The 27,858-nt window shown below is 44.6% G+C and overlaps 1 protein-coding gene across 7 annotated transcripts in view; it reads right to left on the bottom strand.

The window, feature by feature from the left end:
- The window catches only part of KDM6A (lysine demethylase 6A), a 303,262-nt gene extending 277,237 nt beyond the window's left edge, over positions 1-26,025 (bottom strand). For 3 of the 7 annotated variants that reach the window (XM_045002630.1, XM_045002631.1, XM_045002629.1), the window contains exons 1-2: positions 25,406-26,025; positions 25,133-25,196 (exon numbers count right to left, since the gene is read on the bottom strand). In XM_045002630.1, the coding sequence (XP_044858565.1) occupies positions 25,133-25,196; positions 25,406-25,569 (228 nt within the window). In that variant the 5' untranslated portion in view covers positions 25,570-26,025. The remainder of the gene's footprint in view (positions 1-25,132; positions 25,197-25,405) is intronic. The other 4 variants (XM_045002633.1, XM_045002632.1, XM_045002635.1 and 1 more) reach the window with 2 other exon arrangements.
- Between the last annotated feature and the right edge of the window lie 1,833 nt (positions 26,026-27,858).

Below are 27,858 nucleotides of genomic sequence, written 5' to 3' on the forward strand. Positions count from 1 at the left end.
TATGGGGACAGGACTGAGGAAAGCATACCCTACATCCAGAACCAGCTGCTGATATTCCTACCAAAATGCTTTCTCTAGAGCCTCATTTCAGGAGTGGAGGACCTCAACTTTAAATAGCCTACTGATTTCTGAAAAATGTGAAATCCCCCATTCTGCCAATTCTGGTTCTGTCTGGGTGCTATACAAGCTACACTACTTTAGGATCATCCTCCATTAATATCTTTAATAATTCCTTTTGCTGCAGTGCACTTTTTCCAAGCAGCAAGAGACTGCAGTTTACATCATTCTTCACAAGTTTCCTACTCACCACTGCCAAATGCATTTTGTGTTCCAGTGTTTGAAAACTCACATTTAAAACCTCCAACCTCTTTCTAATCAATGATAGAACATTATCTTGCTGCCCAGCTATATAAACCTTTCCACCTCCTGCTATGGTCATGTACCCTACCATACCAAAATCCACAGATCCATGTATTTAAACATGCTTGACCAGACAATGACATGTATACTCTTGCCTACATTTGCCATCTGCAAACATTTACATGTGTCTAATTAGAGGCCTTGCTCTAGGAAGTGAGAGGTCAGGAGAGTTTCTGCAACTAGGAAGCTGATACAACAGATTTGTATTCTATTACTCTGGGATAGGAAAGGTTTGGCAGCAGAAAACAGTGTCACATTATATGTTACATGTTAAAATAAAGCCTAGGTTTCCCCTGAGGGTTTAGCACATGCTAAAATGGTTAAATTAAAGTATACACCGCCTTGCCTACACTAGACTTTACGAATGTTATATTTTTAATTCCTAACCTAAAAAGGGAATGTTGTATTTTAATGTCAGTTATCTGGTTACAGTTAACCTTGGAGGGAGCCTAGGGTTCACCTTGACCAGCTAAAACAAATTAAAAACACAATTTGCCCCGTCTACACTAGAATATTTAAACATGCTAGCTAAGACTTTTCTTAAAAAACACTTGATATCCTGGACTAGACATAGTAGTATAGAAAGGTTAAGATACATGTGAACAGGGAAAGCATTTTGTGAAATATACAGGTAGGAAGGACAAGCATTTACATCAAGTTTACAATCATGAAGTCAAAATTCAAATCAAGATGTGCACATTTTGGGATGAAAGCCAACAAGTAACATTTAAAAGAGGTAGTCAAGGGCCCAGGAGGCCTAGCCACATTTCTTCTGCCACCCCATCCCAGCCATCCATTTCCTAAGATTTTGTGCTTTTCAGGATAAAAACAACACATGGTGTATGTGTGATTAAACAAGTGAAGTAGAACAGAATCTCCATAGCAGTTTATTTAACTTCCAAAAAAGAAGTCATCCTTAAGCTGAGATCAGTAATGAAAAGTCAGCCTACAAAAGGCAGTGAACATAATAAAGACTTAAAAGGGGTTTTTAGATAAGCCACAAAACTAAGCAGCATCCAAAAGTGGTGCACCAAAAAATAAAACTGAGGATTTACATTTCTGAAGCTTGTGTTCTGGCCATAACAATTTGTACTAGATTTAAAAACACGTTTAAAATAGTTCTTTGTATTATTTTATATTAAAAAAAATTTTTTAAAAAACTTTTAAGCCTACTGAAAGTTAGAAAGGGCAAAAATAAATCAATGCTATACATCACCATACTTTAGGTTTCTTCACCTCATTGCTTATAAAAAAAATACTAATGGTGGACAGGTAAAATACCTGAGGAGCGAACTGAAACTTCACACAACCAACCAAATACAAACTAGTTTTGACTACTGCAACATTGAGTAGCTCACCAAAGCATTTTAACACATGAAAATACTTTCCCCTAAAGATGTTGAACAGAAGTTTCCATTTGGCATTTCAAAATTCAGAAGCTATCTGCCAAAAATAGAGGAAAGAGAAAATAGTAGTAGTAGTAGTAGTAATAGTAGTATTTACAGAGAGGCCTCTGGTGCTCATTTCATTTTCTGAGATTCAAATCAAAGGCTTCTTTAAGATGTCAAATTTTAAGACTTTGGGTATGGCTACACTTACGGTTTGCAGCGCTGGTAGTTTGCAGCGCTGGTCATCCAGCTGTGCAGGGCCAGCGCTGGTGTGTGGCCACACTCACAGCTACCAGCGCTGGTGTGTGGCCACATTTGCAGTATTTGCAGCGCTGTTGGGAGTGATGCATTATGGGCAGCTATCCCAGCGTTCAAGTGGCCGCAACGTGCTTTTCAAAAGAGGGGAGTGGAGTGGGGTCTAGTGTGACAGGGAGCGGGGGGAAAGAGAGAGGGGATTTTTGGAGCCAACACTGTGTGTTTAGCTTCCTGCATTGAAAAATCAGAACATGTTTCCGACCCCTTAGTCTCAACTCTTAATTGCAAACAGCCTGCAGCCAACACGACTCCCCGCTGTTTCACTCCCTCCCTGCCTGCCTCTCATTTGATTGTTTACAGCCAGGTACAGATGATCACAGCAAACAGGAGCTCTGTTTGTTTTTTAGATAAGCAACGGAGCTCCGATTGGAGCTCGTTCATAACAAAACAAAGAGAGGCTGCACAACAAAACAAAGAGAGTAATTTATAAAAGCATTCTGGGATACATCTTATACCCTGGAGGCCAATCACAGCGCTGGTGTGTGGCCACACTTGATGACCAGCGCTGCAGCACCAGCACTGGAATCCTTATTCCCCATGCTGAGTGAGGTGTACGGCCAGCGCTGCAGCCAGGGAGTTGCAGCGCTGGAAGTGCCCTGCAGGTGTGGCCACTTACTAATTGCAGCGCTGGTGGAGGCTTTCCAGCGCTGCAACTCGCCAGTGTAGCCATACCCTTTATGTAAAAATTCAGAGTTCCTCTTCAAAAAATCAAAATTTTGTGATGGCCAATTACATCTTTGTATTCTCTAACATACCAACAAATAATCTTTGTAAGAAGTATCCAGTGAAGATAATGAGTAACAGAAAAACATGAGCCAAGCTTGATATTTGGGGGGATTGGAGTGGACAATTTACAAAAGGTACGGAGCCACAGAGAACCATCAAAGCATACCACAGGAATTGATGGAGAACAGTGAACCCAGGTCTAGTCTGGCAATAGCAAATGCCTAAGATCTCTAATAACTAATGTGTGTCCCTAACCATGGAATACTATGGACTGAGGGGTCTTTGTGGCTCTAGGAGATGATCAAATTATACTCTGAAGTACAAAGACTGATATCCTTTATCAATTTTATTTTAGCTAATATAACTGCAGTTACTGTTATTTTTAAATGAATGTCTAATCCTTTCTACAAAGTAAGCTACCAGACTCAATTATCCTACAGATCCAAATTCCATATTAAATGTTCACTTTTATGCATTTATTTTGTTTCAAATTCCTTTTATCCTTATAAATGAGTAAGTAGGAATACCCAATTAGCTTTCTGCTACATTGCTAATTTAGTTTATATACTTCTAACCACCTCTTACTCTTCTTTGCGATGTACATATTGTGACGAAATGGGAATGTTCTTAATGTTTTCTCAGAGTGCTGTGTGGGAGCCTCAGTTTCCCATATGCATTTCTCAAGTGTCTAGGGGTGTATGATTGTTGCAGAGCCCTACGGGGTCAGTGTGATGCTGTCTGCACAGAGAATGGCCAACACCCTGTCTCCTGGAAACTGAAGGCCTGGGCTCCTCCCTTGCAAAGGTGTCAACTGAAGGTGTTGGAGAACAAAGATCAGGTGACCTCCTGGCCTGGGAAAGAGACAAAAGGAGAGGAGGGGCTGGAGAGTTTCAGTTTGGAGCAAGCTGGGAAATGGGAGGGGAGCCAGACGAGGCTCTGGCCTCCCTGCCCGCCCCCCGCCCTCGCCCCCAGATAGACCTGACTGAGGGGGTCCTGGTGTCTGTACCTGCAAGACTTGTCTTGGACTGTGTTCCTGTCGTCTAAATAAACCTTTTGTTTTACTGGCTAGCTGAGAGTCATGGTGAATCGCAGGAAGCCGAGGGTGCGGCGGCCTTATCTCCTCCCAAACTCCATGACACATATAAACCCCAATTTTAAAAATGTCACAGGGAACACCATAAAAATCAGTGTTATAAAAATTTTTCCTATGTAAATATAATATATTGGACCAAACACCAATTTTGGAAGACAGATTTAGATAACATTTTTAATTTATATTACAAAAAATTCCAGTGATTGCTCCAAAATACATACAAGAGCATGCTTCTATGTAGACAGAGTTCACAGACTGGAATAAGTCCCTCAGAGCTGGATCAGGCTTTATAGGTCTTTAGCTCTACCCCTACTAAATGTCGGCCAATCAGTCATGTCAGCCCGTCCCTCCCCCCCTGCACCACCCACACACTTAAAATGGGGAAACTAGTAGCAAATAATGTGACCTCCAATTCATTTGACGCTGAGACAGACCACCTGGTCACATTATCTTAAAGTCTTGAAGATTCCTTAATTGTAGTTGGTACTACTGTACTATTAATGATACTTGCTCTCATTGTCACAGTTTGCACAACAGTCAAATGTTTTCACTTAATGTTCAAACAAGTTGTAGCTTCAAGGTTAGCAGACCATTAAAAGGGATATGATTAACTTAAGTATTTGTTTACTATGAATTTCTTTATGTTACAGATAACATCGTAGACACACAAGTGATGTAGCCTGAAGCCTTAAAAAGAAGGGAGCTCACTACTCTTATCTGTTGGTGAAATGGAAAAAGAGTGACACAGAGTTACTTAAGAATTGGAGATGGGCAGGGATCTGCTGACAGGGAGCTTGCCACCATCTGTTGGACAGCAAGGGAAATTGATTGAATGGGCAAGGCCTTAATCTGTGTGCTTCAGTTTTCTGTGATGTTTGGGGCATTTGGGTTAAATACATGCCAGTTTTGATTTTTACAGGAAATAATATACAATTAATATTGCTGGGAGAAAGATGCATGCACTCTACACCAATTGTGCCTGGGGTCACCCTGACCAAGACTGCAGTCAAGTACAGTTGGGTAAGGGAGTCTGGACAGGGCTAGAAGAGTGAAAAGAAGCCAGCAGATGGTAGTAGAAGTGCCTCTCTGGTGGTGAGGAGCCTGTTAGAGGTAATAGATACCACTGATCCCTCTCTAGGAAATAAGCAGACTACTACAAATCAGTGGACACTGCAGAGTGGTAGCGGCTTTGAGGCAATGGATACTACAGAGTAGCAGCTTTGAGGCAGAGGTAGGCAGCTTAGGCCAAAGACGCCAAGAGCAACAGCCTACCTAACGAACTCTGGTGCGAGCCTCCCTACTCTGCAGTTTTAGCTGCAATCAAATAGTAGAGCCCCCAGAGCAGCCCAGGCCGCAATGGACTGATAGAATCCTCACCTTTCTCCAACCTAGGGCAGCTAATTGTTAGAGCCCTGCGCAGATGCAAAAAAAACGTGGATCCGCATCTGCCAGGACCAACCCGTGATCCGCTAGCCATCTTTTACCTATAACCACATCCACGCCTGCAGCAGCAAGCCGTTTCACAATTGCTAGCAACAGGGGGAGGGAGGGGAGGAAGGGGCAGCGCGAGGGTGGGTCTCAAGGAGAAGGGGCGTCGCGGAGGGGAGAGAAGGGGCATTGGATGCTGCTCCCAGGGGCTTGCAAGCGACGGCACATGGCAGCAGCAGTGTGTGTTGCATCACAGTGGGGCGTAGGGGTGGGGTGCCGGGGCCTCACTCGCTTCAATCTCCTTGGCCGAGAGCGAGCCCTGCTGCCCAAGAGCCGGCTGGCCAGGCCCAGAACTGGGAGCACAGCTAGTGCTGCCAGGCTGGGCCATGGTGGGGACACCTGCGCTGCCCGAGGGGCCCAAGCTACTGGACAGGAAGCGGTGCAGCAAGTGGGTGCTGGACAGCCCTAACTCCAACCTGCCACCCAGCCCCAGCCACTGGCTACTGGCCCCAAGTGTGCTGCGCCCCCTGGGTTGCCCGTGCCACCAGTGAGTAGAGCCCTGTGTGGTTGTATCTGCATCCGATCCACTATCCATGGATATGAAGTGGATATCCGCTGATTTGCAGGGCTCTACTAATTGTGTGTAAGAAGCTAGGGAGGAAGGAAGTTGCCAGAAAACATACGCTACTCAACTGTTAGAGAGGACTGTGTTGTATCTACTGCTAAGACACGCAGGGAGGTAGAGGGGGGCGGTCTTCCCTCATAGAAAGTTAATTTATTGTTAGTTATCCTAAACTTATTCTGTTGCCTCCCCTCTTCCCCGCACCCCCACACAAATAAAGTTCTCCCTGTACTCAGTGTTTGCAAGTGAGGAAGTATTGCCCATAAAGGATGTGCAGGATTGTGCATACAGTTTCCCAGGTTTCTGCGTGGGGACTCGAGTCAATATTAGGGCTTTAGGGGAGAAAAAAAGCTAGAAAACTGAACCTGGACTTTTTACTGCTGACAACACCTGCCAGAAAGTCTACAGAAAATATTTAATTAAACTTTAAAAACATGCTTGAAACTTGTTTCATACCACTGCAGGGGACTGTTAGTTTTAAAACTGTTTTCTTTCGAGTTTAAATAAACTAGGCAAATACAACTTAGATGTGGATACTATAAGGTGGGTGCATAACTGGCTAGATAACCATACTCAAAGTAGTTATTAATAGTTCCCAATCCTGCTGGAAAGGTATAATAAGTGGGGTTCCACAGAGGTCTGTTTTGGGACCGGCTCTGTTCAATGACTTAGATACTGGCATAGAAAGTACACTTATTAAGTTTGCAGATGACACTGAACAGAGGGATTGCAACTGCTTTGGAGGATAGAGTAATAATTCAAAATGATCTGGACAAATTGGAAAAATGGTCTGAGGTAAACAGGATGAAGTTTAATAAAGACAAATGCAAAGTGCTACATTTAGGAAGGAACAATCAGTTTCACACATACAGAATGGGAAGAGACTGTCTAGGAAGGAGTACGAAAGAAAGGGATCTAGGAGTTATAGAGGACCACAAGCCAAATATGAGTCAACAGTGTGATGCTGTTGCAAAAAAGCAAACATGATTCTGGGATGCATTAACAGGTGTGTTGTGAGCAAGACACAGGAAGTCATTCTGCTCTACTCTTCACTGGTTAGGCCTCAACTGGAGTATTGTGTTCAGTTCTGGGCACCGCATTTCAAGAAAGATGTGGAGAAATTGGAGAGGGTCCAGAGAATAGCAATAAGAATGATAAAAGGTCTAGAGAACATGACCTATGAAGGAAGGCTGAAAGAATTGGGTTTGTTTAGTTTGGAAAAGAGAAGACAGAGGGGACATGATAGCAGTTTTCAGGTATCTAAAAGGGTGTCATAAGGAGGAGGGAGAACACTTGTTCATCTTAGACTAAGGATAGAACAAGCAGCAATGGGCTTAAACTGCAGCAAGGGAGGTTTAGGTTGGACGTTAGGAAAAAGTTCCTGTCAGGGTGGTTAACACTGGCATAAACTGCCTAGGGAGGCTGTGGAATCTCCATCTCTGGAGATATTTAAGAGTAGGTTAGATAACTGTATATCAGGGATGGCCTAGACAATATTTGGTCCTGCCATGAGGGAAGGGGACTGGACTCAATGACCTCTTGAGGTCCCTTCCAACCCTAGAATCTATGAATAAGTGAAGAAACATTTTTACTGGACTAATGTTTTATAAATTTTGAGCCAAAAATCTTTTAAGTTTTGTAAAAGGTTAATTTGTAAAACTATTTTAAAAATTAAGGAACAGATCAAGAATGAATATGAAAATACAGACAGCCATTCTGAAATGCATGTAGGTATGATGTAAATGAAAAACACTAAATGTTTACAGAATAGTGAGAGTGAGTTTACAAGTTTCTGGTAAAACACTTTTGAGGAGCATTGCAGGCATCTAAATAGGCCTGTATTTTTAAAAGGCAAAAAATATTACTTCAATATTCAGTTGTCTTCATTAGGTCCTTGTGAAATTTACTTACTATTTACTTATTTAATAAATTCTCACTTGTGAAGAATAAAAAGGCTAGCAATATTACAGGTAACACCTACTGTTTGAAACCAATTTGTTCCTACTTTTTTTGCTCCTTTCCCTTCACTGCATTTGAATCTATGACCCACAGTTCACGTGTGATGATTGCTGCATGAAAGACAGCCACAGTTAGGTACAAAAATTAAAGGCCCCTGCAATCCTAGCTCGGCTCAAGTGAAAGAATACTACTTGGAGAATGGATCAATGAATTTGGTGTCGAGGTTAGGATGCTAGCTTTACACAAATCTAGGGGAGTAAAAACCTACAGAACTCCTCACCTAATTGCTATTACCCAGCCACTCCAAAAGGAAGCGTGTGAATAATATTAACTACACCACCTCAGATCAACCCTCACTTAGCAACTGTCATTATGGTACCTGGAGTGCAACCTCATACACTGCCACCTCCCACTGTCATGCAGCAATGGGACCGCTTCCTTTTCTCAGAGACTCAACCATACTCCAGATCCCTCCATTTCAATAACTGCTGAGTTGCAGAGAACCATGAGAGCTACTTCATCACCTATGGCAGCAAAAAATTTGTAAAAGACTCAGTGTAAGGCGAAGGGGTCTAATGGAAAAAAGAGTAGTTAACCTCCAAAATGTCAAAATATGAGAAACAGAAATTGCTTAGTTTTATTGTGGTGATGAGGTATTTCAATTATTACTCTACTTTGTCATCATTACATTGGGAGCCAAAAGATTCACCTAAATATTTAGAAACCCTCACATTTAAAAAAAAAAATTAGCGTGTGTAGAAGGACAGGTAACCTAAACACTGGAGCCTGACCTAATCTTGTAGTATCCATTTCTTACTATAAACTGAATGTTAATTCATATTTTACTTTAAAAATGTATATATTTAGTAAACTAAGGATAAAATTGTATAAATAACTGCTACATGATTTTTCAACTATTATTTACTAACATTAAAGATGGAACAAATGTATCACATCATGCAGCTGATCCCATTCACACTGCAGGATTATACCAGGGCAGTTTGTTTCCTAGTGCTTTTTCCAGTATAATTTGAAAACAGAAAAAACCTCATTAGCTTGTAGTTAAAAACTGAGCAGGCACAGCAGCAATGTTTTAGAAAAGCATTTAAGAACTGTGAATTTTTGTAAAGCTCAAGCTCTAAAAAGCAGGAAATAAATTTTAAGGTTCCACTTTTAAATAAAAAACCTCTAAGTACCCTGAATTACAGCAAAATACAGATGCAGTCAAACAACTAACTCTGGCCTTGTACTCCACCATACTTCTATATGGTATTGTAATTTTTAGATATGAGAAGATACTGTCCAGTTTTACAGGTGGACATTTTTAGACTGTAGGATATATTTCAGAAAAGCTACAAATATAGTCATCTGTTAAGCACGATACTTTATCAATACAGATTATTTTTCCCCTCAAGTAATTTTTCCATGATCCTGATCTAGGAATTTTAGATACAGTATCTGTAACACTTAAATAATTGGTGACAGATAAGCCCTTTGTGAATGGCAGCAAATAATAGCACTTAATACACTATTTCTCTTAAAAGACATCATTTTAACGATGTACTTTTCTATGGAGAGTATTTGGTCATAACCACAGCTATAGTCTGTGCAATCAATGCATAAGTAAGAGTTCAATATTATATAGTTTTTGTGGTCATTTGAGATGAATGAGCGATTGACAGATATAAGGCTGTCTTGGTTTCTGGATTACATTATGAGGCCAGATTTAAGGTTGTCTGGGTGACCTCACCAATGATTATGTGTATTTCAGAAAGCATGGGGGAGTTATTTGTGCTTAAAAAAATCCAACCTTATAATTTGTCTCACAATAGCAACTAGAGGCTACAGCCATGATCAAGGCCCCACTGTGCCAGGCACAGTACGCACACAGAGAAGCGGTCACTACACAGAAGAATTTACAAACTAACTACATACGATATATAAAGGTTAAGAAAAAAGAAGTATCCCATTTTCCGAAGTGGAAGTAAGAAACAAAGATTAAGTACATTGCCCAACACAACACAGGAGATCTGAGTCCCAATCCAGTGCCTGAACTGTACTACCATGTCTTGTTTGGGCGCCTCGATTTAAATTTCCTTGATTTTTAAATAGATTACGTTTTTTAAAAAATGTCATTTAGGATTCTTCTTCTAAAAAGACAGATGAAGTAGTATGTCTGATCAACTTTATCTGTAAGTTAACTAACCTATAGAACAGGGTTCGGCAACCTTTCAGAAGTGGTGTGCCAAGTTTTCATTTATTCACTCTAATTTAAGGTTTCGCATTCCTGTAATACATTTTAATGTTTTTAGAAGGTCTCTTTCTATAAGTCTATAATATATAACTAAACTATTGTTGTATGTAAAGTAAATAAGGTTTTTAAAATGTTTAAGAAGCTTCATTAAAAATTATATTAAAATGCAGAACTCCCCCCAGCGCAGACCGGTGGCCAGGACCTGGGCAGTGCAAACGCCACTGAAAATCAGCTCACGTGCACACGTGCCATAGGTTGCTTACCCCTGCTATAGAAACTGCTTTGTAAAAGTTAGGATTTTCTTATACAATAAAAAATGAAGTAGGAGAGCAGTGTTTGGCAAAGGGGGTTACAGGACATAGGGAATTGGGGAAATGGGCAACATGGGATGGTATGCTGTAGAGCAGTGGTCACCAACGCGGTGCCCGCAGGCGCCATGGCACCCACGGGGGCATCTTAATGCGCCCGCGTCCTGTCCCCTGGGAGAGCACCCACCGAAATGCCGCCGAATTTCAGCAGCATTTCGGCAGGAATGCCTCTTGTCGCCAACAAGTGACATCATCAAGAGGCGTTGCCCCCAAATTTCGGTGGGGACGCCTCTCGATGACATCACTTGTCGACGGCAAGTGGCGTCATCGAGAGGCGTCGCTTCGGCACCATTTCGGCGGGTGCTCCACCGCCGCAGTGATCCTTCATCTGGCGCCAGTCAGACAAAAAGGTTGGGGACCACTGCTGTAGAGGGTATAGAGGAAAGGGGAAGTTATGAGCAGCGTTCCCGCTAATTTTTTAAGTCCATGTGTGGAATGAATTTTCTTATGTGCACATATTGGTGCGCACAACAAAATTCATGTGGTGGGGGTGGGGCCGAGGGGTTCGGAGTGTGGGGGTGGGGATCAGGGTTGAGGCAGAGCGTTGGGGTGCATGGTGAGTGCTCTGGCTGAGGGTGAGGGCTCTGGGGTGGGGCCAGTGATGATAGGATTGGGGTGCAAGAGGGAGCTCAGGGCTAGGGCAGAGGGTTGGGGTCAGGGGGAGAAATGAGGGTTCTAGCTGGGGATGCAGACTGGGGTGGGCTGGTGATGAGGGGTTCAGGGTGCAGGAGGCGGCTCAGGGCTGGAGAAGAGGGTTGGGTGCAGAGCATGAGGGCTCCAGCTCGGGGTGAAGGCTCTGGGGTGGGGCCAGGGATGAGGGTTTCAGGAGGGGGCTCAGGACTGGGGCAGAGGGTTTGGGTGCAGGCTGCGGTGGGGAGAGACGACTCCCCGCAGCCCTCTCTTGCCGCAGGAGCTCGGGGCCAGGTGAGAGGCGCCTCTCCCCGGTACAAAAGAGAGTTTGTGAGAGGGCAGTGGTTTTCAACCTGTGGTCCACCAATCCTGGGGGTCCACAGACTATGTCTAAGATTTCAAAAAAGGGCCATACGGCCATATGTTTTACTGGTCCGAAAATGAAAAAAAAAAAAAAAAGGCTGAAAACTATTGCAATAGGTAAGGGTATGTCCTCTCTCCTCCCAACTGGTTGAAGCTGGAAAGGTCTCAGGTAATTATTACCCAGTAGTCTGAATTTGATGTGTTCTGGTTTTGAGCTGTTTTTAAGGGGGGGGGGGGGGGGGAGGAAAAAAAGCAAGCCCCGAGGAAAGGATGTGAAATGTCCTATATGTGGGATATATTTTTCTTTCCCAGCTGGTGAGTCTGTACATTGGCTTACTCACACCCTAGAACAGCTGTGGTTTCTCAGTGCTGGAAAATTCCTACTTATCTGTTATGGGGATTCCCCAAAAGAAGTAAATCCCAATGTATTGGGGGCAGGGTTTCTCTGGCTTTGCTATCAGAAAGATGAGGATAGAGTGAATTCAGCTCAGTCTGTCACACCTGGGCTTTCCCTGGAAGATCTTGGTTGTCTGCACTGGAAGCAAGAAATGCAAAGTGTAAAAAGGGACAGTATCAACTTCAAGTCCACTGCTAGTTTTTGTTGTTTGACATGGTTTAGTACCTGAAAGGTTTTTTTTAAGTGGCCCTTTTAAGGTTGAACACATATCCTTACTTGTGCCTGCCACTTATACTTATGGATTCTGATAGTCTAATTATGCAATACAGTATCATTGCAGCCATTACCTTATGCAGGTGTCAGAGTTTCCTGAAGTTCCCACAATCCCTATTACCCATGACTAAGCAAAATAAGCATTCAAATTTTTACTATTAACCTCCTCTGCCAGATCGTGTCTGTAGTTAAGATAGGGACTAGGCTTTCATTATGACCCAAGTTTTGGTACACTTCTCTCCCTTTCCCCCCAGACTAATTTCACCAGACCTATAGCCATCTGATTAAAAATTGCGTACTCCTATACCAAAGGTGCATTGTGGGGGTTCTGTTTAAGACCTCAGAGGAGTCGGTTTACCCATAAATTTCCATGCTGTCCAGTGTTTGATGTTTGTACGTGTACATAACATTTCTTGGATTTCATATTTTTAAAGCAACTCTTAGAAAATGGGTAACTTATTCCTGCTCTGACTTCTCTTAATTCGTTTTGAATTCATGGCAGGGCAGTAACCTTCACTCTGACAACCAACTTTCAACATCAGCTTCTTATGCAGGAATTTTTCAGAAACGTACAAGTGTAAAATTATGCATTTTTTCCTTTATTCACTTTTGTAACGCAAAGACTTGAACTTATAAAAACAAGCAATTTTTTTAAGATGTCAGGCTTTGTGCATCATAATGTAGCACAAAAGGACAGAAATCTAAATTTTTCCTCTCCTTTGCAAGCCATCTTTAAAACGTGAGTAGCTCCTCTTTATCAATCATATATTCCCTTTCCTTTGGGAAATTCAACATTCAAACATTAAGGTTTCAGAAATACAAAGTTTCATGCTTGAAATATTTCCAACCCTCATAAGTCTGAGGACTGCCTAATAAACAGATGAAAAATACCTAGACAACTCCTTTCATACCAAAGCCCCAAACCATGAAATGTTAAGAACAGAGGCTGCATACTGTTTACTCTTTTCTATATTTAATAGGGGCACTTCTATTTAACAAACCTTCAACAAATGTAGCTAACTGTTGTACTGTTACAATTTCTTCCCTCTTCTTTTCTGTCCTATTACAGATGATGTGGTATCTTTCAGCATTGCTGCATGTGTGGTATTCAGTTTTCCTTCTCTCTTCCCCCGCTTCTCCATTGTGATCTGTTTTCCACCTATTAATCTATGCCACTGGATTTTCTGGCTCTCCTTCCTTCTCTCCTACAAAAATCCCAATTGCATATTTAAAATCTACTCAATCCTTTCCTCTTTCACCCACCTCATATCATAACCACCTACAACCCGTATAATGACCTTCCCCCACCCTCCAAGTTTAACAAAAGAGCCTGACATTTTCTTTTCCTTGACTTTCCCTTCCATCCCGAAGAAAAGGCAGCAACACCTGAGCTGCTCTGCTCCAACTTCACTCTTAAAAAACAGCAGCAGCTTTTAGCCTGCTTTATTTTGCCTCCATCCTTTCCTCGTAAGAGCAGTTGTCCCTCAGTTGCTCTTCTCTTAGGCTTGCTCTCTTGCTTCAGGGGCAGGAGAAAAATGACATCAGCCATGCTATATTCAGGATTTATACGATACAGGATAAAATGAATGACTTCCCTACCTCCCCCTTCATGGTGTTGCACACACAACTCCACTATTTCCCATCCATCTTTTCTTCTACCCCTCCTAATCTTGTTATGTATGTATAATTTGTTCTTATTAATCGTGCCAGTGCACCTACTGAGATAGGGAACAACACTGCACACAAGTTAACTAACTCAGACAGCAAGAAGGCAGGGGGCCAGCAACAGGTTTCAGGGAGCTGCTGGAAAGGTGTACAGCACCAATCTCTTCCATGCTTTCTTCCCCTCTCTATGACACCCCCTTTCCCATCCGCCTTGCAAAATAACTCCATTTCAGCCTCTTTTGTCTGTTGATACCTCTTCCTACTGAAGAGAGGAAGAAATCCGCTATGATCTTCCCTCCCCACCCCCCCACCCCCAATTCCTTCCTGGAAGGCAGAGACTCCATGTACTCTCCTCCTCCTTCCCACAAAGCAGAGGGAGGCCTAGGTTCAGCTAAGAGTGGCTCCAAATGCAGGCCACGCTGCATTCAGCTTAGGCCCTTCCACGTGTGTTCCTTCCCTTCTACGGCCAGCTCTTCTCCACAGCAGTATGAAACATGGGCAGGTATACAAGAGACACACTGAGGAATCTGTACTGAAGTCATTTTGGCACCTTTTGCTGTACACTTTTTTTTTCTTCCCCAACTTGCTCAGGCTCAGCATGTCTCCCATGCCTCCCAGGACAGCCCAAATATCCCAGTTCCCCCTTCTCATCCTAAAAAAAGGGCAGTGGCACTCCTCTTCAATGTGCAGCAGCACCTAGACAGGTAGTGTTCCCAGGCATGTCCCCTGCCTTCAGAGGGCAGTGAGCCAGAAGCTCTGCTCATTAGTCCCAACTCACTAATGTGATCCAAATTCTTGGGCACGTGAGCTTTTCAAGCCTGACAGACTATAAAATATAGAGCTTTTAGTAACCATCTTCACTAACTTTTTCAGTTTAAAAAATGCAGGTCTACAGATACATGACTACAGAAAAGGTCTAGTGTTTCTATAGTGGATACCATTATGCATCTTTTGACCAATTTTAAACAATATTTTAAAAACCTAAGAACACCTCAATTCCCAAAATACTATCTGAAACTCCATGAAAAATTTATTCACTGTTTAATCTGATCTAGAATGGAATATTAAACTTATTTTGGATAGTGATTCAGTCCTGCAAACAAAGTTCTTGGAGAAGGCATTTGGTCTTGTATATAGAGCCACTTCAACAATAGTTCTTAACTGACCATAAAGGAAACAAAAATGCTGATACACATCATTCTAGACATATCAATTCATAAAAACCAACTAATTTCTCTTACAACTATATACACTAGCTCTTAATTCCACATATCAAATGTACAAGATGTCCCCTATGATCTTGTTACAGAATTAGAGAGACAAGAATTCAAGAATTTTAAAGAACAATATTTAGTCAAAACAGTTCTGTTATCCACTAATGCAAAAAAAATGAGAACAGAGAATGTTATGCACTATTATCAGTGCAAGAATATTGTTTAACATCCCCAAAGTATGCTTAGGGGCTTTTCCTGATCATTAATTCAGTAGCCTGTTTATAAGTGAAGACATTCTCGTATCATTCCCTCTAAAGAGAGAAAATAGTATCCAATATAAAAAACATCAGTCCACTATGGAGACATACTTGCTTTTAAAGGCATAAAACTTAGAAGTCTCAGATAAAAGTGATAATTGATGATAGGGCCTTAAACAAATACTTGATATATTTACATCTTCAAGCAGAATGATCCTCCAAAATTTTCTAGGTTAAGGCCTCTATTCAAAAACTGATTTTAAAATGACATTGCATTGTTCCTTGTTTATTGTGTCTAGTTCTAGATCATTTGTTCCTTTTATGTACAAAAAAATAAAAATTTATATACTTTCTCCCACCACCCCAAACGTCTGCCCTACGAAGTAAAACTGGACTCAGTACAGCACCTCTCTCTTACCGTAACAGTAAAGATTCTGCAGGCCAATTTATGCACTCAGTGTGACAGCAATACAACCCTACCACGCTTCTTCGGGCTGCACACATGGAACCAAGGACCATATTTCAATTATTCTAAAAGATTCAAATGCATATGCTGCTAATTAGGAGGGTACTATTAATCTACATTTATAAAAGTTTCTCCTTTGGATCATTTGACTAGCTGGCTGCCTGAAAAACACTAGCAGCACTCTAAGGTTCACTGAGCATGTGTCATTTAAGTATTATTTAAAGTAAGAAATTAGACATGATATTCCAGTTTTTCTAACCAAAACACCACAATTCCAGAACCTAAACAAAAGAAAGGGTAATATTCATTGTAGTTTAGAGAGGAAACAAAATCGACATTTGAAGGGTAGGAGGGGGTAGGAACCATGCAGATACAATATATGGGGGATAAATACTGTATGAATCCATGTGATAATGGTAGGCCATTGACATATTTTGAAAAAAAGAGAAAAAGGTATCACCTGGTTCAACAACTTTAACACCTTTGATAGCCTCACCTGCCCTCTATCCACTAATTAATCTCATCAGGACTTAGTGTAATGCCCCAAGTCTGTTAAAAATAAAATGGTTGTTTTAAAACTATTCACAATCTATCAGATAAGCATTTATTTTTCCCTTCAGCCTCACAATTGCAGAATTTCCCAACAAAGTTGCATCTACTTGTTGCCTAGGATCAGTAACAATCAGCAATGAACCAATGATATGTTTAAAGGTGGATACTTTGTAATTTTTTAGGGCTGGAAATGGGAATTTAACCCTTTCAATGGCGTAAGATTCCTAAATTTCCTATGAGATACAGGCTGCCAGTGGGTTACAGCACATGCTTATAGTCAGTGATGAGCTGCCAAAATCTTAGGAACCGGTTCCCTACTGGGTCTTCGGCGGCACGGCTCCGGCGGCTGAAGGACCCACCACCGAAGACCCGGTAGGGAACCGCCCAGTGAGTACACCCCCCACCCACGTCCTGCCCCCCCCTCAGAAACCACAACCCATAACCCCCCCTGCCCTGCTCCTTGTCCCCTGACCACTCCTTCCCAAGACGCCCAACCCTAACTCCCCCCCAGGACCCCACCCCCTGCCAAACTTGCCCCGCTCCCTGTTCCCTGACTGACCCGACTCCATCCACCACCATCCCAACAGACCCCAGGAACTCCCACGCGGCGCCTACCCAACCCCCCCTTCCCCATCCCCTGTCTGCCCCCCCAGAACCTCTGCCCGATCCAACCCCTCCTCCCCCGCCCCAGTCCCAGCCCTGGCCCTGGCCTCTTACCCCTGCCGGGGCCCGACTCCCCGGGCCGGGCTGACACCGGGACCGGAGCCGGAGCCGCGGGGACCGGAGCCGGAGCCGCGGGGACCGGAGCCGGAGCCGCGGTGCCCGAGCTGGGCCGGGTCCGAGCCGCGCAGGCGGGACCAGCCCGAGCCGGGGGTGCTTGGCTGGGACAGGGCTGGGGCGCTCGGCCAGGGCCAGGAGGAGCCGTCCCGCCCCCCCACACACACGCCCGGCTTACCTGCCTCCTCCTTTTTTCAGGCTTCCCGCGAACATTTGATTCGCAGGAAGCAGGGGAGGGGGAGGAGAAGGAGGGCGGAGCGTTCAGGGGAGAGGCGGAGGTGAGCTGGGGCCGGGGCCGGGCAGACAGCTGCCCGAGCCTTTGTTAAATTTAAAAGCTTTTTAGAATCGGTTGTCCTGGAACAACCGGTTCTAAAAAGGCTTCTAAATTTAACAACCGGTTCGCGCGAACCACTGCGAACCGGCTGGAGCTCACCACTGCTTATAGTCCTGGAAGGTCCTGAGATATCAGACCTTAAAATCATGAGGTGAAAGAAAGACAGAAAGAAAGACAGAAATCAGATCTGTTTTTATGGCTTCCCCCAATCTTTGTACAGTTGAACTGATTAAGTAAAGCAAATGGCTTTACGAGCAGAGGGATGCAAAGGGTAACCCCAACAAGTCTTTAAACATGTCTAGAATATTTTCTATTTAATAAGTGCCATATTCTGAATATATGAACTTTTCAGCCCATACTATCAGCACTCATTTCAGAAGACATGCATAACACCTTACTTGTGGCCTTGCTTCTGAAAAGTAGTATGTCTCACAGACTCACATCAATGGGGGAGGGATAGCTCAGTGGTTTGAGCATTGGCCTGCTAAACCCAGGGTTGAATTCAGTCCTTGAGGGAGCCATTTAGGAATCTGGGGCAAAAATCTGTCTGGGGATTGGTCCTGCTTTGAGCAGGGGGTTGGACTCGATGACCTTCTGAGGTCCCTTCCAACCCTGATATTCTATGAACAACAGGATCATACAAAGGCTCACGAGAGTCTCAGGTGACCACATTTACCCACAAATGGCAGAGACACAAGTGAGTTAAAATCATCATCCAAGATGAAAATAGACAAAATCTGCACCATTTGGTTTTATATTGTATATATATGGCATTTAAAGAATTTCAGAAATATTTGAGATTTTACTTGGACTATTTTGTATTTCTCCTCCTTTAAAGCCAGACTCCATTAGTATCGTGAATACACCTATACACAGTTCAAAGGAAGGATGTGTTATGGTTATGATACTGGGCCGGAATTCAACATACCTGGGTTTTATTCCCATCTTTGCCACACATTTCCTGTGTGACCTCAAAAAGTTACCTACACTCGGTGTGCTTCAACTCACCATCTGTTAAATGATACTACTTCCATTTCTTCCCGTCCCACAATCCTCGCCTGGAATATCTATTTTCATTGTAAAATGTTCATAGATTTTAAGGCCAGAAGACACCAATATGATCATCTAGTTGAGTGAGTCTCAACCTATTTACCATTGTGGGACGTATATGCAGCTCTCGGTGTTATATTCACACAAACATATATATACACACACTACCTGTATGGCCCTGAAGATGTCACACAGGACACAGTTATGTGCTGACTGGGCCGCAAGCAGTCCACAGCTCGAGAACCACTGATCTAGTCTGACCTCCTGCATAACAGGCTGTATAACTTCCTCAAGATAATTCCTGTTTGAACCAGAGCATCTCTTTTAGATAAAGATTTCAGGGTCAGTACTGCCTTATTATGTATATTACTCCTTGGGGAATTCTGCACCACTGCACAATGCAGAATTTTGCAGAAATTAATGTTGTGCACGCAGAATTACCCCCCCCCACACACACAGAGAAATGTCCTGGAGAGATGCTGCCCACCATTAGGGGCCGCTGGACCTGGCAGAGCCCAGCTCGCAAATAGAAGACATGGGGCAGTAGCTGGAAGGTTCCCAGCAGCTGCAGTTCCCAGCATGCCCTGAAAGAAGGAAGCAGCAGCGCACAGGAAACTCTGTGTAAGCCCAAGACCCAACACCAGGCTGTTTCTCCCTCTGGATTCCTGGTCCTGGGGGTTAGAGGGTGTGAGTGTCTGGGCTGGGGGGGGGCACAGCTGGGCTCGGGGGGGGGCGCGGGGGAGTGAATGTCTGGGCTGGGGGAGGGGTGCAAGTGTCTGGCACCCTGGCAGGGCTCTGGAGGGTAGAAGGGGGCAGAGAAATAGGAAGCGAGTTGTCCTAGGGGTTTCTTTAACTCTCAACTCCAGGGGGAACTTTTTTGTGCGCCTGTATTGTTATAGACATACTTGCTGACAGGTATTTTTAAATAAATTACATAATCACACCAGTTTAAATTATTTTGGTAGCGTTATTTTGACAAATAAAATTTGCAGAATTTTAAAATATTGTGCACAGAATTTTATTTTTTTTTATGCAAAATGCCCCTAGGAGTAGTATATGCATATCAACTAGCACAATGCCTCCTCCCCACCCTCAAAATCTGTTGCAGCCTCTAGGCACTACTCTAACAGCAATACTCATACCATATGACATTTGGAAAGCTACAAAAATGAGCTAGAGTATCTTATTTATATTATTCCACACTAATGTCCGTAATGCCTCTCTTGATATGTGTCAAGAAATCTGGCTGAAATTCAAACACTAGTTATACTACATCAGGTACTAAAACTTTTTGAACATGCACAAACCTTGAGAGCTAACAACATCAATTTGTTGAATAAGTAAATATTTTTTATCAGATGAAGCATCAGACCTACAAACATGACAGAGGAATACTGCACCCTTTAAGTAAGAGTGTGTGTGTGTGTGTGTGTGTGTGTGTGTATACACACACACACACACACACACACACTTTAAAAAATGTTTTAAAATAGAATACTGTACAACCAGGAATAATGGAATGTATTCAACCATTTCTTCCACTGGGGCTTTTATTTTAAATCTATGCCTTTAAGCTCAAGCAGACATGGAATACAGAAAGACAACCAATCAATCTGAAATCCATACACCAGCCTCCAATATTTAAGAAATTTTACTTGTAGGATTTTACTTCAAACTGCTCCACTTCAAGATACTTTAAAACAAGACCAGCAACTCAAGTTTCCAGGTATGGTACTGCTTGCAAAATTGTAACTTGCTTCACCTTCCTCCACATTCATATAAGCATGTTAGACAATTGATTTTAATAAACATAAGACAATTTGGAATTTAACATGATCTATGAAGCAACAGCTCAGTAATAATTTACAGAACATGGATTACACCACCCACTCTTTAGAGCACTTTTACACAAGTCTCATGGTACCAATACCCAAGTTCCCCTGCTCCCAGCACTGCCATTATATTAGACAAGCAGTATAATTATTTTAAAGCAATGTTTCTCTTCTGTTCCGGTGAAAACAAATTAATCCAAAATATTTTTAAAGGCTCAAAAATAAGTCACTATACTACACTTAGATTTTTCTACTAAAATATTTTCCTTACTGCTTTTCAAGCATTCTGCTATAGTTAAAAAATAAGGATGCTGAATTATATGTTAGCAGAAAATTGACAGCCAGCATTAAAGGGATACAGTCAACTTAATTCACACTGGCAGTAAAATATTTGTAAACACACTGCTACAAGTAACACCTAACATAAGAATAATGGAAAGATCAGCACAGGGAAAGAATATTTTGTTTTGTGCATTTGATAGCACTGCACTTAGCTACTTAATTATTTTTCCCTGTTTGTGTGGGGCGTCTTCACAACAGGGGAGATGCAAACTCTTTCATAACAGAAATTGTATAAAAATTGTGAGGGAGACCGAAGCACAGATGTAGTATATGAAACTACTTTTTTTTTTTTTTTTTATCAATTAGACTTCAAGTTGCCCGTCTTTAAATAAGATGTTTAATTTTGAACAGTATATTCCAAATTGGTTAGACTCAATGAATAGGGGAGTTAGTCCTGAACCCAATATATTACATAAGCTGCAGCATTCTAATACAAAAGCCGAACAATTACATTTTATTAAAAGAAGGTTTGTCACAAGGAATGAATGTCAACTTTGACTAAATACCACAAGAACATTAAAAAGAGCTCCCCTTGCAATCTAGTTCCAATATTGTAACTCTTCCCCTCTCCTCCAAGCATTTTTTTTAAGCCTTCACTACCTGAGAAAAGCAGAAACAAGGGAAGGAAAGTATCAGATGTATTCAAACTACTGGAGACATCAAGATACCAAAGAGTGCCTTTTGCACCTTCATGTATGACCTTCTAGTGAACAGCTGAGAGATATTTCCTATAAAACTGGTTTCAGTGCACCAGTAATGAGGATCTCAACATTTCAATGAGGATACAAGACCCTTCCATCCTATGCCCAGGCTCTCCCCGCCCCATAAAAAGCCATACTAATTGCAGAGATTGAAAGCACACCTTCCAAACTAATATTTTCAGGATTCATTGTTGCAAAATAAAAGTTGAAAGTTTTGAAAACAGTAATTCTTCAGTTTTATACCACCACACAATAATGCCAAAATACACAATTACGTAATACATCAAAGTTTCAATTTTGCCCAGCCTATAATGCATGCAATACATTGTTCAGTGACATAACATACATCTACTCTAGACTAGACTTTCAATATGCCACAGAACACAAGATGAGTGGGTCCAATGTTATAATATAGACACCATTCTGATTTGTTAAGTGTGAGGGCAGCACCCAAGGAAATTCATTCTACAATGACATCCTACAGAGCATTACCACTTTACAAGACAGGAGCTCTAGGGTCAGACTATAATCCTTATTCTCAGCATGTGCTCAGAGGGAGAAAGAAGGAAACTCTCTCCTAGGTGGAGCTCAGGACTGTCTTCCCCCTTCCCTTTGGGAATTTTTTTAGTCTCGGGGAGGCTATCAGAAATAAGTAGGACCATGGTCCTACCTTCTTCACACTCTAGCCAGTAGAGATTGCCAGACATAGAAAGGGTAGTCACACTGCAACCATCTTCTATGAATGGGAACATCAGTAAGAATTCTGCCTCTAAGGGTTTGTCTACACTGCAATTAGACACCCAGAGCTGGACTGTGCCAGTTGACTCAGGATAAGGGGCTGTTTAATTGCAGTGGAGAGTTTGTGCTCAGCAGCCCGTGTTCTGGGAACCTCCCACCTCACTGGGGTCCCTAGAACCTGGATTCCAGTGCGAGCCCAAACGTCTACACCACAATTAAACAGCCCCTTAGCCCAAGCCCGAGTTAGCCGGCACAGGCCAGCTGTGGGTTTTTAACTACAATGTAGATATACTCTAAGACAATTCCTCCTGAAACAGTATGACTCCACGCTTCTCCCAATGTTCGACTGTGAGTAAACAGCACAACAGAGTCCATAATGTTTTGACTAGTGAATTCTGAATTATGCAGATAGGATTTCATAACTAGAGAGTCTAGGAGTTTTGTTAGCTACTGTTCTTTCATGCACAGACTTAATTAAATTATTCTAACACCAAGAACAGTACAGCAGAATTGCAGGTTACAACAAAATATATGGCTGTTATGTCACTTTTAGCAATAAAAAATTACCTATCAAATGCTGGTAACCTGTTCCATCATCCAGCCTAAATCCCTCCCAGTGCAGGGCTAGATCTAACAGTATATATGTAAGTTGCACATGCAAGAAGTGACCAGAACATAAGTAGTGCATCTTAAACTATATTAACTTTGAATCATGCTAGGAAAGTAACTTAAAAACAATCTTGAAGTTACAAATTTAGCCTGTGTTAATAGAATGAAATTTTTTTGCATGAATTTCTTGCCAAATACTTTGTACTGAATAGTAACATTCTGATTCTCTTACTCTCCAAATAATTCTCTTGATTTGTCATTTCTAAATGACAAATTTTAGTCAGAAATCATTTCACAAGGTAACCTGCATCTTGCGTATTTCCAATATGCAGAGCCAGAAAATGTTACAAGGAAAATTCAGATAGAAGATTGGGATATTTGCCTATTTATATTAATTTTACAGACTTCATGTGTTCACATAATAAAAAGGTAACATCTAACGCATTTGTAGAAGTCTACTTCAAAAGTCACAAAATATATTGTATCAGACATATTGCCATATAAACACTAAACATTAATTTGTCAATTTAAATTAAAATACAAGTACACAGGATGGCAGGAATCAAAACTTAGCAGTTAGAACTGAATTTGCTTTACTACTTGATGTCACAAAACACAAACTACAAGGTAATGTACTGAAGTTGCACGAGACCTGCAAGGAATAGCATAAACATCCTAATTTTTTTTTAAAGTGTTCTCAAACTCCACCTCAAAGCCAGTTTCTAGTGATTCTCAGTACTATTTAAAGGTGCCTATTAGAACATCTACATATCAGATATCAATTAAAATAATAAAGATTTAAGTGATTTGATGTCATGCTCCCATCTTATAGATATATTGAAGTTTGTAAATAACTTTAAAACTCATAAGCAACAAGCATAACGTTATTTTGTAAAACATAAGCTCAAAGAAAAATGTTTTTGAAAAAATTCTAATATTTAGCTTTGCCATTATACCAGAAAGAAATTAACCCTATATTGAGGCCTAAAACACTGGATTCAACACACTTGGAGGTATGGTTTCAAAATCAGACAAGAATAATGGAAAGGACATATTCATGTAAAAACATCTGCATCCAGCATGGACACAATAGGATGAGAGAAGTGTCAAATGCAAAGCTACTAAATCCAAAGTAGAAACCAGCGAAATATCAAATAGCTCAATATCTATTGCTGCAACGGAGCTATCTATTAATGGGTTCGAATTATTTTGTACACAAATGTTTTCCTCCTGTTTTCAGTCTTAAGATACAAACTGACAGATACTCCAGCTGCACAGCCTTTGTCACTAGCTTGTGGATGGGGAGCTAAATGTGCTACAGGTTGATAAGGATTATGCCAGCTCTGCAAACGCTGTATTCTACGTTAGGAAAGCAACGAGAAGAATCTTACAACGGGCAAGAGAGTTTGCCTTAACCACAGTAGGGGGCTACACATTTCAACCGATGTGTATATTCATTCCTACTATTTATTTCCCTGTTTACCTCCCCCCTCCCCTTTCTCTTTCTCCTCCCTGTCCGGCCATCTTGGGCCGACAGGAGCAGCCATTACTTAACTAAATGACAGGGCCAACAACTTTTCACAGAAACAAACGTGTGCGTATAAAGCCCCGGCAGGCTCCAGACTGTGCCATTCCCTGGGAGCAGCGCAGGAGCGGGGCAGTAGGGGAGTCACTCCGCTAGAAGTTACACATTTGAGGCAGCTGGACCCAGCGAACAGACAAGTCACTTAGCGACTGACTCCGAAGCGACACACAACTCCCGCACTAGAGCGATCCCAACCCAGGAGGCCGCGTTTCCGCCGCTCCAGCCAGCAGCGGGGTGAGGGGCGCAGGCCGGGGGGGCGGGGGGGAGGGCTGGGATCTGGCAGGGAGCGCGCCGCCCGAGCCCAATACAAACGGCGTTAAAATCACTAGGGAGGGTCCGAGGGAAACCAACGTCAGCAGCGCCTCACACCCACCCTCCCGGGCCACCCCGCGCTCCTCGCCGCTTGCTCCAGAGCCGGAGACTCCGGCCTGACGCGCAGGCACTTTCCGCCCCTGTTCTGAACAAGCCCCAGAAAGTGCCTGAGAGAAGCCGCGCTCCGTGCCCGCTGCCCGGGCTGTGCGTGCGCCAGGGGGGCAGCTCCGGGCTGTGCGTGCCCGGTGGGGCGGGCGAGGGCTCCTAACACACACGGAGCCCCGGCGAGAGGCGAGCCCGCAGGCCGGGGGGGAGCGCGGGGCCCCGGCGCGTCTCTCCCCCGGGCTGTGGCGGTGCCACCCCTGCCCACGCGCACACACACGCCGGCCGTGCAGGCTCGGGGGTGGGGGGAAGGGTGGCGGGGCTGGGCTGGCTCCCTCCTCCTCCCCCCCATCCTCTTACCTTTAACAGCAAGGCCTTCGTTCTGGCGCCATCTTCATGAAGCCTCAGAAACCCGAAGACTCGGCTGCGGAGGGGGAGCGGGAGGGGGAGAGAAGCACAAGGCGCAGCGTTAGTCAGGGAGAAGCCCCCGCACGGGCTCGCTGACAGAGCGCGGCCGGCCGGGAGCCCGCACAAGCCCCGCACGGAGACGGGCGCCCTGGCCCTGCCCGAGTGGGGCGCCGCGGCGGGGAGGGGAGAGCGGCGGGACACGGAGGCGGGGGGGAGCGCGGGTACCTGTCGAGGCCGGAGAGGGCCGCTCTCTCCTCGGCTGTCAGGCTGGCGAAGTCCTCCTCGCTCTGGCCGTTCGCTTTCCCCGCCGCCATTTTCTTTTCCTCATCACCGAAAGGAGCAGCAGAGGCGACGGCAGCGGCGGCGAGCGACACTCCGCACGATTTCATGGAAACGCAGCGTAATTAACTCACAATCACAACCGCCCCCCCGGCGCGCCCCCAACGCCCCCCAGTGCCGGGCGGGGCGGGGCGCCCGACGCACACACCACAACTTTTATTACAACAACAACAGCCGGCAGGGAGGGGGGGGAGGGAGGCGGGGGGAAGCCCCGCAGCTCGGAGGAGGGAGGGGGAAGAGCGCCCCAGCGCTGGAGGCTCGGGGGGGGGAGGAGGAGGAAGAGGAGGAGGCGGCGGCGGCTACAGGCGGCGATGGCGGCGGCGGAGCCGTGTTTACATCGCTGCTGCGCTGCTGGCCCCGGCAGCGCGGGGTGAGTGGAGTCGGGGTGACAGGGTCCCCTCCGCCCGCCCGCGCAGGGTGTATTTGTTGCCTGTACAAACTTCCCCAGCAGCTGCACAAAGTTGTTGTAATTGTGTCACACAGCGAACCCCACGCCGCCACCGTGACCCCCTTGCCCCCCCGCCCGCCTGGGCCCGCCCGGCCAATCGCCGCCTCCCCAGCGCAACACGTGACCTTTGTTGACTTACGTCAGTCATAGCGCTCCTCCACCACTGAGCTCCAGCTTGGTTGGCGCTCTCAGCGCCCCTCCCCTAACTGCCATCACGTCATTGGTCAAGGGGACGTCCAGGGGCGGGACTTGATGGGGAATCTGCTTGCTATTGGTGCAATGTCTCGTCAGTCAGAGCTTTGTCAGTTACTCAGGCACAGCACGTTTGTGTGTATTCATTAAATAATAAGGGGGGGGGGAGTTCGGTGGGGAGCGGCATGTTGGGGGCGGGGGTTCCGCTCCTTTGGAGCCGGGAGCGTTTCTAGCTCGCCCGCTAGCGCGCACACCTGGGCCCCGCTTCGGCGGCGATGCGGGGGCGGTTGTGGAAGAGCCGCCCCTCCCCCCGGGGCTGGGCGTAGGGCGTGGCGCCCCCTGGCACCGCCGGGTGATCATGGCTCCCGCGGCGGGAGCGCCGCGGCCCCGGCCCCGCGCGCCGGCGGGGGAGCCCCCCGGGGGGGGAGGGCTGCGCGGAGGACGCCGCTTGCGATGCTAGACGGTCTCCCCGGCACCAGCCTCCGCCTGGGCCGCCGTGGGGAGACCCCCCCGCCCCGCCCCGCCACAGCCCCCTAGTGAAAGCGGGGCCGGAGTCGGGCTGCGCGGGCAGGAGCCCCCGCCCCGGCGCTGGGTTGCGACGAGTGATTGGGAGCCCGTGACAGGCGGACTTGCGGCGCTGGCGCTCCCGCGTGTAGCCACGTGGCTCTGCGCACACACCGGGTGGGGCAGGCCGCACAACTCCCCTCTAGGAAGCTCCTACGCCGCGGGTGTCCCGGCCGGAGCGGGGCGTCGTCCCCAGCCCACCTTGCTGAGCGCTGGGAGTGAGCCCAGCCCACGGGAGCACGGAGGGAAAGTGCAAAAGCGAGAGAGACAATCCCCGGGGCGCGGGGGTCATCTCCATCGCCCTCTCACGTTTATTTTTTTCTTTAATCTGGGCGATGAGATAAGGAATATGGGGAACTTACTTTTTTTAAGAAGTGTGAAGCAGCCTATTAATGCTTCACCTCAGCACTGAGCTTCCTGGAGCTTTACTTGTGCAAGTGGATTTGGAGCTAGCCAGAATTTTTTGGAAAGACACTACATGATTTAAAATATAAAAATATAACTTCTTGCATTGTTTAGTTGCTCTTGAATAAGGCGTGGCCTGCACACAGTTTTTGCACTTGAGTGTTTGGGTTTGGGATAATTTAGTTCCTGCCTCCTCCCCAAATTACCGAGAAACTCAAAAGACTTTTATTTTATAATTCAGTTAATTCACCCATATTTAAACTGATTGGGATAGCCAGGAAATTCCAAGGTTTTCCATGTGATGAAATCATGCTTGCCTGTTAAATTTATTAGGGAGTAGACCCTCAGCTGTTGTACCTTGGCATAGCTCACTGCTTGCACCCTCCCTTTAAAAGGGGTGAACAACAATCTTCTCAAACTCCTGTCATACCACACCACTCTTCTTTTCCCAGCCCAGCCCCACTTAGTGGCTGGAAGGCTGCCTGTCTCCTCTCTCTGGCAGTGAGATTTCCTCTGCTCTGAGTGGGCATGACTTCAGACACATACTCTGAAATGGCAGGTGGGATGATGACTGGATCAAAGACCAACCCCTGCCTTAGATCAGCAGGGGGAGGTAAGGATGTTTTGGCAGAGCCCTATGCCTCCCTTTTGATCTCCAGCGTCTTAAAAAACCCTTGTATAGAAGGGACATGCTGGAGATGGTCTATCTCAGACTGGTGTTCAGTCACTG

Source organism: Mauremys mutica, chromosome 1, assembly GCF_020497125.1.
Source record: "Mauremys mutica isolate MM-2020 ecotype Southern chromosome 1, ASM2049712v1, whole genome shotgun sequence".
NCBI lineage: Eukaryota > Metazoa > Chordata > Testudines > Geoemydidae > Mauremys > Mauremys mutica.